Source organism: Melospiza melodia, chromosome 6 (genome assembly GCF_035770615.1).
Source record: "Melospiza melodia melodia isolate bMelMel2 chromosome 6, bMelMel2.pri, whole genome shotgun sequence".
NCBI classification, from domain to species: Eukaryota; Metazoa; Chordata; class Aves; order Passeriformes; family Passerellidae; genus Melospiza; species Melospiza melodia.
The window spans coordinates 54,572,831-54,587,349 of NC_086199.1; the positions used below are offsets into that span (position 1 = coordinate 54,572,831).

Genomic DNA, 14,519 nt, shown 5'->3' on the forward strand with positions numbered 1-14,519 from the left:
CTCTTACAAAAAAGTGACTGCTCTGGTTTGCAAGCACAAAACACCTTCCAGACAAGATCCAACCAGTGCAACATGCGAAGTCCTGGTGGCCAGGACTCGCCCTGAGGAATCTGACCCAGGAAAACCTTGCCATGCCCAACAATTCCAGCAGCAAAGGAAAAAACTGGTACATTTTGGAGCAGGACAGAGGCACAATTTAAACGCATGAAAGGAATGAGCCTGTAGCTGCACGTTAGGTGATAGTCAGAGATAAACACGGGCAGAGAGCCAGAGTGGGGTGTCTGCTATTCTTGGATCAGCCTTGATCCTGTGGGCAGAAAAACCAAGCAGCAACTCCTACGGTGCATTCCAGCAGCTACATTGGCAAACTAACAAAAACAAAACCAAATCAAAAACAAAACAAAAAAATATCCCAAACTACCTGCAAGCAGATTTACCAGGGGTCAGCTGGTTCTTCACTACCCACAGCCCAGACTCCTCCTTCCCCAATTTTTTTTGCCCATTACACATTATTCCCAGCAGCAGGAGCAGGATTGAGACAGCAGCCCTTTTAGTTATGATTTCAATCTGATTTGCCAATGTGCATATGTTAAAAGCATATGCTGGCTCTGGAGCCAAACCCAATGTGCCAGATTCAATCACTGAACTGGTTTTCAGGGCCCACTTGTAAAATCCTGACACGGAGCGTTGCCACACTCATGAAAACTGCCCGGAGCTCCCCAGTTAGAGCTGGGTGAGCAAAGAGCCAGGAAGAGAAATGTTTTTTTTCTGCAGTTCTGGAACACTGAAAGCTGTTCAATTAATTATAGCTGGAAAAGTTTGTTCTGTTAAACAAAGACAATTCTTACCGAAGCAAAGGGGTTTTCACAATAAACAGGGAAAGCTTTCCCATTTACATCCCAGCACGAGCCAAAACCTAATTAGTGTTTCAAATAAGACATTTTAAACTACAGAATACTGGTATCTAGAGGCAAAACATTTCAGGGTTAAAAAGATGATTCTAAGATGTTTCTTCCCTTTTCAGGGCTAAGAAAAAGTTGATGAAACCACTGTTTTTGTACAGACTTGACTGATGTGGCATTCCTGTGCCATGTCACACTCCTGTGAGCAGGGACACTGTGTGTCATCAGTCACCCCACTGCTGATGTCAGTGCTTTCTTCATGAAAATCCAAGAAATCTTTTGGCTTTTCACTTTCCTAGAATCTGAGATGTTCCAGGAATTAATTTAGCATAAAGGCACTAAGAACACACCAACACATGCGGGTTTGCAGCTCTCTTAGGTGAAATAATGCAATGTGTGCTCTAAAATCAGGTACCCACTCCACCCAATAATATAATTTAAGAGTCCATTTGCTTAAATAAAGGGTATTCAAAGCCCAGGGGTGTAGCATTTGTGAATGAATGGACAGGACTTTTCTAATAGTGCCATGTAAGACACAAAATCTGCCATTAATCAAAGTTCAGAAGGAGAAGTAACATCACTGATCAAATAGATGCCACTGTGGCATTTTTAAAGTTTTAAATTATTATTTTGCAGGAAGACATCACTCTGTCCTAAAGGCAAACTGCTCAATGAACACATTTCACCTAAATCTTCAAGAAGCTTCTGCTCTGCTCCTCAGTTCTTGTCTTGAAACACTGAAGAGTTGCTGTGCAGAATGAAGAGAAAATTCCAGTGGTGAATTAATTTGTTTCTGCTTTTTAGTGGAAAGCATAGAGTTCCATGTTTGCATTTTGCCTTAAAAAACTGAATAAACACCACCATGTAAAGTTACAGATACGAGAAATACAAGCAACAGACGTGTCCTGAATTTAAAGAAAACAACTGTTGCAATGAAGTCTTTCTATGCCAGTCAAGAAATCATCTTAATCATCCTGTTCTTCCATTTTGTGTTTAAGACTGTGAAATCTCCTAATTTCAAACTCTTTTTATGGTTCTATCTCTGGGATTTTTATGATCCTATCAATGGGCATCATCACTGAACCTAAGCAGCACTGGGAATGGCAGACACAACAGCTTAACTCTGGGATTCTGGTAGGTGGATTTAGTTGGCCAAGCTCAAATTCTTTCAGTTTTCAAATATCCTAAATTTAGAGCACGCATGCACTACATTTCAACATTTGGAGCTTCTCAGCAGATGCCACAAATTCCAGCTATTAAGTCTGCTTTTAGTGCCAGCAGTGCTGCTGAGCAGCCTCTTGCTTTGCCTGCTACAGTGTATGAACTTCTACTGAATCTCAAATGAGAGTAACTATAATTATTCAAACCTCAATATATGGATGCAGGAGATCTTTCAGCAGGTCACAGCTTGGCCTAACCAAGAGCAATGCTGACAGGACACATGGTAAAAAAGCTCTTACCCTGACACCCTGAGGATGCTGTGGTCAAATACCAACACAAACAGGAGGCCAGAGGCATAACCAATGCCCTCCTACAAAGCAACTTGTCAAATTACCAGAGTTTCATATCTATTTCTCATGGACTGTGAACTACAGAGTTGCAGATTTTGTGCCCAGATGGCAAATGCCTGAGTAAGACACCAGCAATATTTGTTTACACCCCAACACCTGCAGCACAGGGAGATGAAAAAACCCAATTGTCACTCAAGTCTCCATATCAAGTTATCTGCTACCCCATCTCTCTCTCTCTAAAAAGCCACACTTAGATAGTCTCATATTAATAGATTAGATAAACATTATATTAGGGATAAAATAATGAAGTTTCCCTATGCTCAGATAAAACCTGTTCTTGCAACAGGCCCAGCCTGGTTCATGCTGACCACGGCAGAGGGAGCAGCTCTGGCCTTCCTACAGGAACACAAAGGAATTTCAAGCTCCAGCTGCTCTCTCAGCTAATGACCAGCACGAAAAACCAATAATTTTTCTTTCTAATGCCAAATGGCAGGGTTTTTCTTTCTTTTCAGCTCCATTAAAATGCTGCTGCCAAAAGGCAAATCTCAAACCACAGAAGCATCAATGATTGATACGATAAAATGACGAAGCTGAACATGAGCATATTCTGATACCATTGCATTCAATGTGCACAATGATTCTTTTTCAGCTTGTTGAGGGAAATACCAGCATTCTAAAATTCTGCTCTACACTTAATTACCTGTTGCTTTAATAAACTGTTCTCTCAGCATCCAATGCTCTGCATTTCAAGCACAAATAAAGAGTAATCAATGAAATGTTTACAACACATGGGACACACCTTTCTTCGCAGGGTTTCTACCTCAAAAGAACCACGAAGGAACAAAGTTATTTGAGAAACAAACTGGCTTTCATTTTATTTTCTTTGCAGCAGGTACCTCTGAGCCCTGACTGTGAATGAAGCTGTACAGAGCCCAAATTCTGTCACTATGCTGGGGCAAACTGTGCTCTCAGATTAAGCCACTTATCTTTAGGTATCTTGAGTATCTGAGCACAGACAGTTTAGCAGCCCAGAAGTAGCCCCAAAGTGTGTTAATTAAACTATTGTAACTTCTTGTACAAGGAAGAATGGGATGCCCAGATGGAAAGTCACTTAAAGCACATATGTTTCTGTGATATTCCACTGCACCAGCTCTTCAGAGAGATCCTTCCTGAAGAATTTGGCAGCCCCAACAGGGAACTGAGCACTGGCTACCTGGCACAGTGCAGGGCTGACAGAGGGAACTCTTAATCACCCAGTCTGGCTGCTGGGAGCAGGATAATTACAAGCAGTTAAGTTCTGAGCAGGTTATGTTAGCCCTGTTACAATTTCATGCTAACATGCTCCTATTCCCTCTCAGACCATCTTTTAGAACTGCATCACAAACAACTCATCCTTTCCCACTGACAATGTCCCCAGTTCTGCAGCATCTGCCCAAGTAGAGCCCCCTGTTTCTCCAGAAAGATCTTTTCCATTTCTGAACAAAGCCAAAGGGGTGAGGAATTGTTAACTGAATTCCTTCCAGCAGCAGAGAGTTTTCCAGCAAGCCTAGGAATACAACCTTCCAGCTTCTGCCTGCCCCTTCTGTTCTCTAGACATTATGATAGCCTTTCCAATCCCTGAAGAGAGACCTGCAGGTACAAACTCTCCAGTGGAACTTGAGTTGCCAGTGGTTTGACTCCAGGCTGGAAATGCCCCTTCCATCAGCATCACCAGCAAAGCACAGCCTGGTCCCTCCTCTCTCAGCAAACATGTTAGACCAGCACCATGGGATCAACACCAGGTGCTTCAGCTCCAGAAGAGTCTAAACCCAGGGCTGAATCAGCTCAGACATGCAGCTCATTTGAATAGGATTTGTCTTGCAGAGCAGAGGTGCTTTTTGAAACACTCACTTCAGCAGTTGCTGCAAAAACCATGTGATTAAAATGGTGCAGTTTAGCTGTGTAAGTGACCACGAGGTCAGGGCAGCACAGGGATGAGATGGGGAAGTGCAAACTGCCTTGGAAAAGGAAACTAGCAGAGACTCACCAACCTAGGTTACCCCAGGGAAAGCTTAGGTCTAATCTCCATAAGGTCAAACAGAGAATGATAGCTGCTATTATCACAAATTACACCCAGAAATATTTATTCTGCAGTGCAGCTTGGCTCTTAGCAATGTGTTACAAAGATGTCAGGAACAATAACAGCAAAACCCCCAACAACCTGCCAGCCCTGGCTGTTGCACAGCAAAGGCTCAGGATTGTATTTATTTAGTGTGGCCTTTGTTTAAAAGCACCAGATAACTCCTTCCTCAGGAAACAGGCAAGTTCTGCAAGGGAAGGGCTGCAATTTAGTCCAATAGGAAACAATATTAACTTCAATTGGCAGCAGCAATTACTGAAAAAGGAGAAACTTGTTGGCTTGTTACCATCACTGTTCTTTGCAACGTGCACAGAACTTTTCATCCCCAGAATTACTGATTTTTCATTGCATTAGTTACAAGAGCACTGTGCTGCTATCAGGAGGCTGTCCTTAAGGAAAGATGGACACCGGAAAGACAGAAACCTGCAAGAGTCAAGCAGAGAGGTGCAAACTCTCAGTCAGTCCTCTATTATTCCCATAAGCACTATCTAAAAGGCAGGAAAAGAAGGCAGAAGAGCGTGCCTAACTCATTCCTGTGTTTCTGTAATGCTCTAACAGCTTTGTTTTAGGTCTCCCTGGATTATTTTCCTTTCAGTCTTGATGCTGGTTTGCTGCTCATCACAAGGAGCGAACAACAAACAATGTACAACCCAGGCTGCCCACAGGCACTGGAGATTCCCGAGTGCACCAGCCCCGAGATTCCAGGCAGCTGAGTTGCCAGGCTCTCATCTTCTTACACCTTCTTTTTTTATCTGAGCAGATGGAAACTCAAGAGCAGGAGCCAAGAGCTCAACGTGGGCATCTCTGCCTTAGTTACAGTAATTACTGGAGCTGTAATTGCAGGGTGGTAACACACACACACATAGTGTCTGTTGTCTCTTCACTGCTGAACAGCACAGCCAGAAATCATCTCTCCACTTCTCAACACTTTTACAAACAGGGACTTTCACCAGAAGTGCCCTTGGTCAGTGACGGCCTTTGCGGGGATTTCCACCCAGCACTGGGGTAAAACCACTGGAAGAGCAGAAAATTGTGGTTTTCAAACAAACATTTTGTAACTGATGTCAGACACCTCCAGGTAGGTGGTGAGGATCAACCACTGCCTGCTGAAGAAGCAGTTCCAGGGAACAAGGTATTGATTCCTGTTGAGTGGGAAATCACCAAGTGGAGAGATGTTAAACAGCTCTGAGGGCAAACACCAAAATTAGAACCACAGCAGCACAGGACAGCTGGGGTTGGAGGCACTTCTGGAGACCATTAAGCCCAAAGCCCTTGCTCAAAAGCAGGGTCAGCTGAGCACATTGCCCAGGAGGACCACATGAAATGGGTGATTTTTCAGGTGTCCTGTCCCACCTGTACCAGTGACACTTGAGACTCAAGAGCATGAAAAACAGCAGCCAGGTCTCAAGACAGGCCAAAAACCTGACTTCTCCCCCTACAGCTTCACACACAGACTTTGTCATCAAACTTCTGTTTCACTGTACTCTCTTTTGTACCTGTAATATTTCCCCTGTCTCTCCACACAGTCTGCTCTGTGTTGCTCTACTTCATACACAGGGAGAGTCTTCTCCTCCCACTTTTGCAGAGAATTTAAATAATCTGTGTTTGTATCACACCCCTGCTCTGAAACAGAAAGATCAGAAGATGCAGGGGGGCTCCTTTGGAAGCACTACAGTAACATTACAAACTGCTTACAGCCAGCAACGTGGAAGAAAGGCTGGTCTGTCCCAGGTGTGAGATATGTAGAGGTGGAAAAAAATGAAAACTGAGCAGTGCATGTTTATACAAACAACATAAAAGAGAGGGGGGGAAAGTATCTAATTGAGAGTAGAGTGCATTGCCAGCTTCAGCAGTTGCACTTGGATGGATTCGATCCTCAGGCTTTGCAATTAATTCCTTTCACCACTGCCAAGGTCATCTCTCACATTCCAGTTCTGCAATCTTTGAACTATAAAGAAATGAACAATTAAAAAAAAAAAAAAGGCAGCTCAAAATACCTCAACACCTTCAAAATACAGTTTGAAGTACCTCAGTAGGTGATGCCAGGCAGAGGAAGGAATATTCCAGGAATGGAAGCATACCTGGGGTCTGTCACCTACTGACTTTAGCCAGACTTGTTTTAATTCCATTCCATTTAATATTCCATAAACACTTCATCCTGTGTCTCTCTGCAGCCTTTCAGTTAGAATACCAGGAGCACATATGCAGGAGTCCCACTTCCATGGGCTCTGACTCTGTCAAAATGTCTTTTTTTTTCATTTTGATCTAGAAGTTACTGCTGAATATGTGCTGAGATGTCCCATAAACAGCAGGAAAGTGAAAGCTGCTCATCATAAATGTGCTAAAGCTACTCACTTTTAAAAAGGATAGATGTCCTCAGATCTCAAAATTGTGTAATATATTCAATGTTTTGAACTATTTAGTATGGACTCAGCAAACAAATGATCCAGTCTAAGGTCAGGAACAGCACTGCCACTGAACAGTTAATTTCAGTCAATAGACACATTTCGGTTGCAGCTTACTGGCCTCTGAAATAGGGTTATTCATGTCATCTCCTTGTGAATGAGCACCTCAAAATCACAACTCAGGCTGACATTAACTGGTCAAAGTCTGAAAAATGCATGGTAGCAGCCTCTCTCCCTGTGCTGGTGAAGGAAGTTGATCTTATCTGTTTATAACCTTTTTATTCTACTAATAAATCTAGCAGACTAGGCTTTCATGGATAGCAAATAGCTTTTTTTTTCCCTTTAAAAAGGGGGGCACATTTATATGTGCCCTTTGCACAAGCAATGCCCTAATGACACAGTTCACTGTAAGGCTTCCTTCTCTTTCCCTATATTTAATCACTATATTCCTATCAGAACAGCTCTGGGGGAAAGAATAAAATCAATGGAGTGTGGCATGGGGATGGGGCTGGAATGTGTGGACACAGCTTTCTGTTGACTTCAGGGATACTCTGAGTGGATTTAAGCACTGTCAAATTCTGCAGGATCACAGCATTTTGCTCTCTCAAGGCAAATGACTGGGTCAGGGTCTGCTTTTATTATTCCTGTCCACCTGTTTTTGAGTGGTGAGGCAGCTGCAGACAGAATGGAAAGATACTCAGAGCTCTCAGACAAGAGACCCCAGAACTTGTTTTATTGCAGACCTTTTCAAAGGAACTAAGTGTATCAAGTTCTGCTCCTGATACTGCATGGAAACAATAGGGTATGGCTGTAAAATAAAAGAATTCAGACATAAATACATTAAAGTGGAATTAGGAAAGACTAGGCCACAGATAAATCTAAAAGACAGGCAATGATGTAGCTATGGCACTTAATAAAATTCCATAAACCTGCAGTTAAAAGGAGCAGAGGGGAAAAAAGCCTCATGACAGATCAGTGAGAGTCTGGAAAGATCCATCTGGAGAAGAGATTTGTCCTGAAAAGCCTCAACCAGCTCTGAAAGCAGGGATTCCTCTCAGTGATGTTGAGGATGCAGCTCAAGCAAACACAGGTCTCAGAGCAGGCTCTGCAGGTTATTCCTGATTTTCCTTCCTTTCCTGCCAGCTGGATGCCCATGCTATGCCAAGCAAGACTTTTTGGAGACAATTCCCACTAATAACTGGGCTATTAATATTCTCTTTAATCTGAATGAGAATCTTTGCATAAATGTGATCCATGTGACCAAATCACTCCTGTCTCAAGCAATTCCAGAAGGAACATTTAGTAGTGGCAGGCATTTTTTGAACACAGGGGAAGAACCCAGTGAGCCATGAGGGAAGGAGCTGCAGGCTCTCATTATTTCTAATGATGCACCTAGAAATCATTGAGTAAAAAGGAACTAGGTAAGATCAAAGTCATGTGTTTTTAAAACATGGAATTTAGGAAATATGATGAGGAGACCTAGGGTCACTAGGGATTAAAAGCCAGCCATGCCATAGGGGCTCTTTATTTGCATTGACCACTGCAAATCAATCAATCAATTGATCCTGCTTGGGCAGGATTTTGACACTCTACCAGGAAGAATTAATTTAGACCCAACTCTGGTTTCTGTTCCAGCCAAAGTAAGTCTAGATTACACACATGACAAAAATTATCAAGTGTTCCAGCCAATGATGATTTAAATCAATAATTCAGATGTTGGAAGAATAGAGTATTTAAGCAAAGAGCACTGAAACACAGCATGAAAGGGCTGCAATCTTTCCTTTTGTAGCATTGATATATCTTCCTTCAGACTCAGATGCATTTTTCACCCCTTCCCAATAAATAACTTTGCTGGGAATACTCCACAGAGAAAACCCAAGTAGGCAGCTCAGCTTCTGTCTCTTCTGCCCAGCTAATGGAGGAGTCCTTTTTTCTGCCTGACTCTCCTGAAAAATATGGTTTCCATGTTTATCCTTTGGCTTTGGATCATGAGAGGTAACAGATGTAATGGGAAGACTCCTGGTGGAAGCAGAAAACAAATCCAGGTCACTTTTGAGCCTGGTAGGCGAGAGCAGCCGCTGAGCTGAAGGCAGGATGAGCAGCAGCCTTCCTGAAGGGTTTTCTGTGACAAGGGAGAAGCTGAGTGAGGCCAGGTTTGTTTACAAGCAGCAAATCTGGAGCCTACACATGGCAAACCTAACCAAGCTTTCTCTTCTCTTAAGAGGTGGCCTCTGGGCTTCTTCCAGTTTTCCAGCTTAAGAGCTGTGAATTTCCTTTAAATTGACAAGCTCCAAAATTTCACTGCTGGCAGCTGACAAATCCTCCATCAGCTCTGGAATTTCCCCAGCGTTTTGCTGGATTTCCACTGACAAGCTCAAGATGGGTACAGTCTGTGGGCTCCTGCAGATGTAAACTGTTTTATACTCCCTCCCTGATGTCTGGGATAAAATAATGCACCAGCAAACTCAGACAACATGTAAAACTTGGCACTGCTGCAGCATGGACAGCTTGGAAAGGCCTGACATGGCTGGATCGACAGGCACTGATGGACAAGCCTGGAATGAGCTCCACAATGTTCTACAGACCAACAGTACCAACAACAGACAAAAATTTAGAGTTTTTTTTTTTAATAGGGCAGCTGGAAGGGGAAGAAGCCCAGCCTACCCAAAGCCACAGATAATCAGCTACATAAGGAAGCAGGATCCAACTTTTTTTGCCTGTTCTTAGGTATTAGATCATGCTGACTTGCCAACAATAAGTGTTGCAGGCAGATGATGACCAAAAAGAGACAGGATGAGGGCAGTCAGTGGTGTCTATTCCCAACTTTCAGGTTGGACCACTATGCTGGCCAAGTAATTAACCCAGGGCAGAGCAGTCCATTCAGCAGTAAAATGAGCCTAAATATTGACCTCGATTTGGGCTCTGTGGGAGCTGACAAATACTCCCCAAGATAAGCATCACTGCGAGAGCATTCCTGCCTTGACACACCATTAAAAAGAAAACAAAAGCTTTATATCCCACTTGGGGAAAAGTGAAAAAGGAGAAAGGAACTTCGTTTACCTTTGAATGGCTCTTCTCAAGTCACAGGATCCCAAACAACCCCAGCAAACATGCTCTGGGACATGAGCTCACACTGCACGAGTGCTCCCAAGCTTAGCCTGCCTAACATAAGCAATGGGAGAAATCCCAGAGCAGGAACAGAGTGAAGAAAGCAGAAATGCCACGTGCCTGGTCCAAAACCACATAGTTTGACCCCTAACACAACACAGACTAGGATCTCAGAGAAAATAAAAGTATCTTATTGCCCAGCAGAAGCCTTTTTTGCAGCAGCACAGACAGAACTCTGCTGACACGGAAAAGCTCCGAGCCTCGGGGCACTCAGGTGTATCCTCACTGAGCTAGTGCTCACCTCAGGGTCTAATTCCCTTGCCAAAATATTGCACAAGTGGCACTCTGTGTTTGCAAAATGCTTCCTCAGGTGTCCTGTTCGACCCCAAACAGCAGATGCTTTACTGTCTGTGCAGCAAATGAGGTCATTCTGGGGTTCTAAGTGGGCCACAGCTTGGTTGCACAGCAGCTGCATTCACTTTGGAAATGCTTCATGTTTTGCCTGAGATATCTGAGTGCTTTCTAATTCTGCCTCCTCTCCTCCTCCTGCTTCAACACCTTCACCTGAAGGTGCCAGAAGCAAACACCCCCAATCCACAAACTCTGCAGAGTTTCAGCCTTTTGGGTATCCCAAAGCATCCACATACTCCAGAAAGCTGTATAGGTGACTCCATTCACCCCGCTGCTGCAATCTTCTCCACCTTCCTCACCTCAGGTCTTTTGCCAAGGTGTTTAGCATGGATAAAAACCCACTTGTGTGGGTTGAAACTGGCTCTGTTCAACAGGGTGCCTCAAATCTGCAAGTGTGTCTGTTTTCATACCCTCTGCAGTTTGCTGCAGGGTAAGTGCAGAAGCTCAGCCAGGCTTTTAAAAGCCCTTCACTGCACATGACAGCCTCCATTAGGCATGGTTTCAGAACAAATCTTAGGCTGCCTTCATGCTGAAGTGAAGATCTTCCAGACCCTACAGGGTTATGATTTTCACAGCATTCTGAATGGCAGTGTGACACACAGAAAGCCAAACTGCACAGCTGACTGTAAGGTCTGTGGATGAACCACTGCAGCTCCTTCCACTGAATCACTGTGTCTCATGGATCTTCCCCAAAACCAGGTCTTACCAAGCCTGCAGCTCTAACAGCCACCCCTCTCTGCTGAATTTCAGATCAACAGATGCACAGATTTAGGCAGGAGTGTGGGGACTGAAGCACAAGCAAAGGCAGAACAGGTCAGCAATACTGTCCCTGCTTGTGACCGGGTTTTTCCAGCAGAAAGCAAGCTGGGGCTGCAGAGCATGGAACACGTGTGTTCCACAAAGTGTATTCCAGAAAGTGAGCACACACACACAAAAGAGCAGTGCCCAGTTTGCAGCTGATTTAGCACAGCTCAGGGAAGAATAAAAGAACTGGGCTGCACAGCCTTGCCAAGTCACATTAGGTGAATCAGTGCCCTCGCCTCTCAAGCCACGAGTCCGGCGCCTCGCACGCAGCCTCGGCTGCCTCTCTCCTCCTCGGCCAGGAGGGAGCAAAGCACCCTCTGCAAAGTGCTGCCAGCAGGATTCATCCCCTGCCTGTGCTAGATATGTGCCCAGAGCTCATGACAGCGAGACACAAACACATCCTGCAGCAAACAGAACATAGGGTTGGATGGGCAGTACTAATTTCATTTCCAGCTTCCATAAATTTTTCGAAGCCGGTCATTTAAGTGGTCAGGTTGTTTTCTTTTTTTTCTTCATGTCAGTTTTTGCTCCATTTTAATATATCCTCTTTAATTTCCTTTACAGCTAAGTACTGGTCAGAAAAAATGGCAGAAATTTCCCTTACCCCAGCTGTTGCAGGATCTAGTGCGGATTTCAAAACAGAACAGAGCTGCAGCCTCCAGAAAAACTCCGGTGAACCATGAGAAGAGCATTGTTTGGGAGCAATTGGAGAGATAACTGCTCTCCTGATTTAACTCGTTTATTATCCCCAGTGTACAAAACAAGTAGCTACAGTAACATCATTACACTGAGAGGACTGAAAAGAATACAAAACAGAAAGCCTAATCTACATTTCTGATACGAGCTGTTCAGCAGCCTCAGCTGTATCACTGTGGGAACCAGTGGCACAACTTTACACAATCTGGCCTCATGAAAACTTTTTTTTGCACAGTGTGCAAAATAAATGGCCTTGCACTATGTAGGGGTAACCTAGATTAAGGTTAGTGAGCACAAAAAACTGAGCCAATAGCAGGCTGAGGTGTGCAGCCATGCTTCTCTCTACTCCTATTTATTCAACTTAATTCCTCCTGATTCTTCATATCTGTACATCTCTTCCCTCTCTTTGAGGTGTTCTGCTCTTTTTGAAAAGATTTCAGGGGAGGATCAAACAGAAAGGCAACCTTTTTTTACTCCTGTAATTAATTATTTGTGTGTTACTACAATTTCATACAGATCTCAGAAGCTGGGCTGAGTACAGTAAAGCCCAAGGTGGGAAGAAGAAACTATGTTATTTACAAAACTGCAGAGATGTTCTCCTTTCCCTGCTCACCTGTCCAACTAGCATTTTGCTTTTTAGTTTTATGAGTATGGCCTCAGCACATCAATCAATACACAAGGAAACTTCCCAACCACAGGCTGCTTTTGGGAAGGGCCAGGATAGAGCCTTCCCTCAGCCTGATGTCCAGCAGCCCAAAAAGATATCCAAAAAGCAAGCTGGAATAAATAATGGATAACTAGAAAACAAAACTCCCCATTTAAGATTTCTGAAATTAACAGAAACTTGGATGTGCATTTAGAAATGAGAAAACAAGTCTGGAGTGGCCTGGGTCTCCTTACAGAATGCAGCTGGGGAGCAGAAGCTGCCTGACCTGTCCAGGAACTCAGCTCTGAGGGCTCCTCAGCTCTCCTGTGCCACCAGCCTGTCAGGCAGCCTGCCAAGGGGCTGGGCAGGAAGGAAACCAGGGAGGCTTCCAAGAGCAAAAACATCCCACTGGAAAATTTCTGACTGCTCTAATAATGGCCCTACTTTGAGAGTTGGTCACAGAGCTGGCAGAAGGCAGGGAGACCCACTGCCTTCCCTGGTTAGCTCCTGGCTTCCTGTAGAAATTTCTTTCTACTCCAGACACACAGCACCAACTGAAGTAACCCTCAGGTAGGATGTTCATAAAACCCCTGTTCATAAATCCCCTGAACCCTCCCCGCAGCAAACGGCATGGCTTTTCCCCAGAACGATGACAATTGTTAATTGGCACCATTCAGGAGGTAACATTTTCTTTGGGAAGGCCTTTCCTGCTTTAGGCAACCACATGTACTTTTGGCAAGGTCTCCAGACAAGCCCTGTTGGCAGCACACAGCCTTGTGCCTCGCTCGGAAAGACCGCACGAAAAACCAGCTCACTTTCCAGCTCCGATTCCAAGGCTTCGCTAACTTGGCAGGGCTCACAAGCTAATGTGGCCTGGCTGCAGGAATAAGTGATGCCTCCTAGGTAGCATCCCACAAACCTGCCCTGGAAATCCAACAGAAGGAGCCCTTTCAGCCTGCTCCGTGCCCGCTCCCAGCTCACCGACCTACCGCTCATTGCTCAGCGTCATCCTTGGAGGGTCCAGGTTGGGATTCTCCATGGACTCCATCTGGGGACAGCGTAGGAAGTAGTAGAGGGTGTGGAGGGCATCAGGGGACCAGGAGATGGGCTGCTGCTGCCGGGTTTGCCTCACAGGGCTCATGCCAGGCCGAATGGTGTTCAGGCACTGCATGTGGTGCATGGCTCGCGAGACCAAATCGCCTGCGCGCACACACAGGGAGAAAACACAAAATCATTTCTTTATTAGGCACCCACAACACTTTTAATCATGCTTCTTGAAGAAATCAAAGCTCTCACAGCTCAGAGGAATGTTTGCTGTGTGCACAGAACCTCCTCCACGAAAGCAGAGGGTCTCCTGTCCTTCAGGCTGCCACTCGGCAACACTTTCTTTCAAATACCAAGTTATCAGTTAGAAAACATGAAGTGCAACACCTCTCAGTTAGCACACATTCTTTACAGTGAGTTGGCTGGTTTACTGCTGGTGCTCTCCTCTTTCCAGCCACAAATACCGAATTTTTTTGCCAACCTACAAAAACTACTGATGTCTTTGTAAAATGTTCTCTGTCCAACCTGGCAGCGACAGTCTCACAAGGCAAAGGCAGTAGCACCAATACTTCACTCTCCTTTTTTTAGGAAGTTGCTCCCATTTCTTCCAACTGGGTCATGCTGTTCTACCCTCCTGCCCAGGCACTTGAGACAAATTAGTGACATTATGTTCAAAACAGAAACCCCTTCTTTGAGGGGTCTGCTGCTCCCATTCTCACTCCAGCTGCAGGTTTCTCCAGAAGAGCCAAGACCTGACTCTCTTATTAAAAAGCCAATCTTTATCATGCTGGCTGTCTCAAGCTGTGCCAGAAATCTGTCCCTGAGCACTATAAGAATCTCAATCCAGGAGGTCTCTGGGCTTCTCATTCCTCT

The 14,519-nt window shown here is 44.6% G+C and overlaps 1 protein-coding gene across 1 annotated transcript in view; it reads right to left on the reverse strand.

Annotated features, from left to right (window-relative positions):
- The window catches only part of ABTB2 (ankyrin repeat and BTB domain containing 2), a 111,373-nt gene that overhangs the window by 22,966 nt on the left and 73,888 nt on the right, over nt 1-14,519 (reverse strand). The window contains exon 3 of the mRNA XM_063158226.1: nt 13,592-13,802. Coding sequence (XP_063014296.1) covers nt 13,592-13,802 — 211 coding nt within the window. The remainder of the gene's footprint in view (nt 1-13,591; nt 13,803-14,519) is intronic.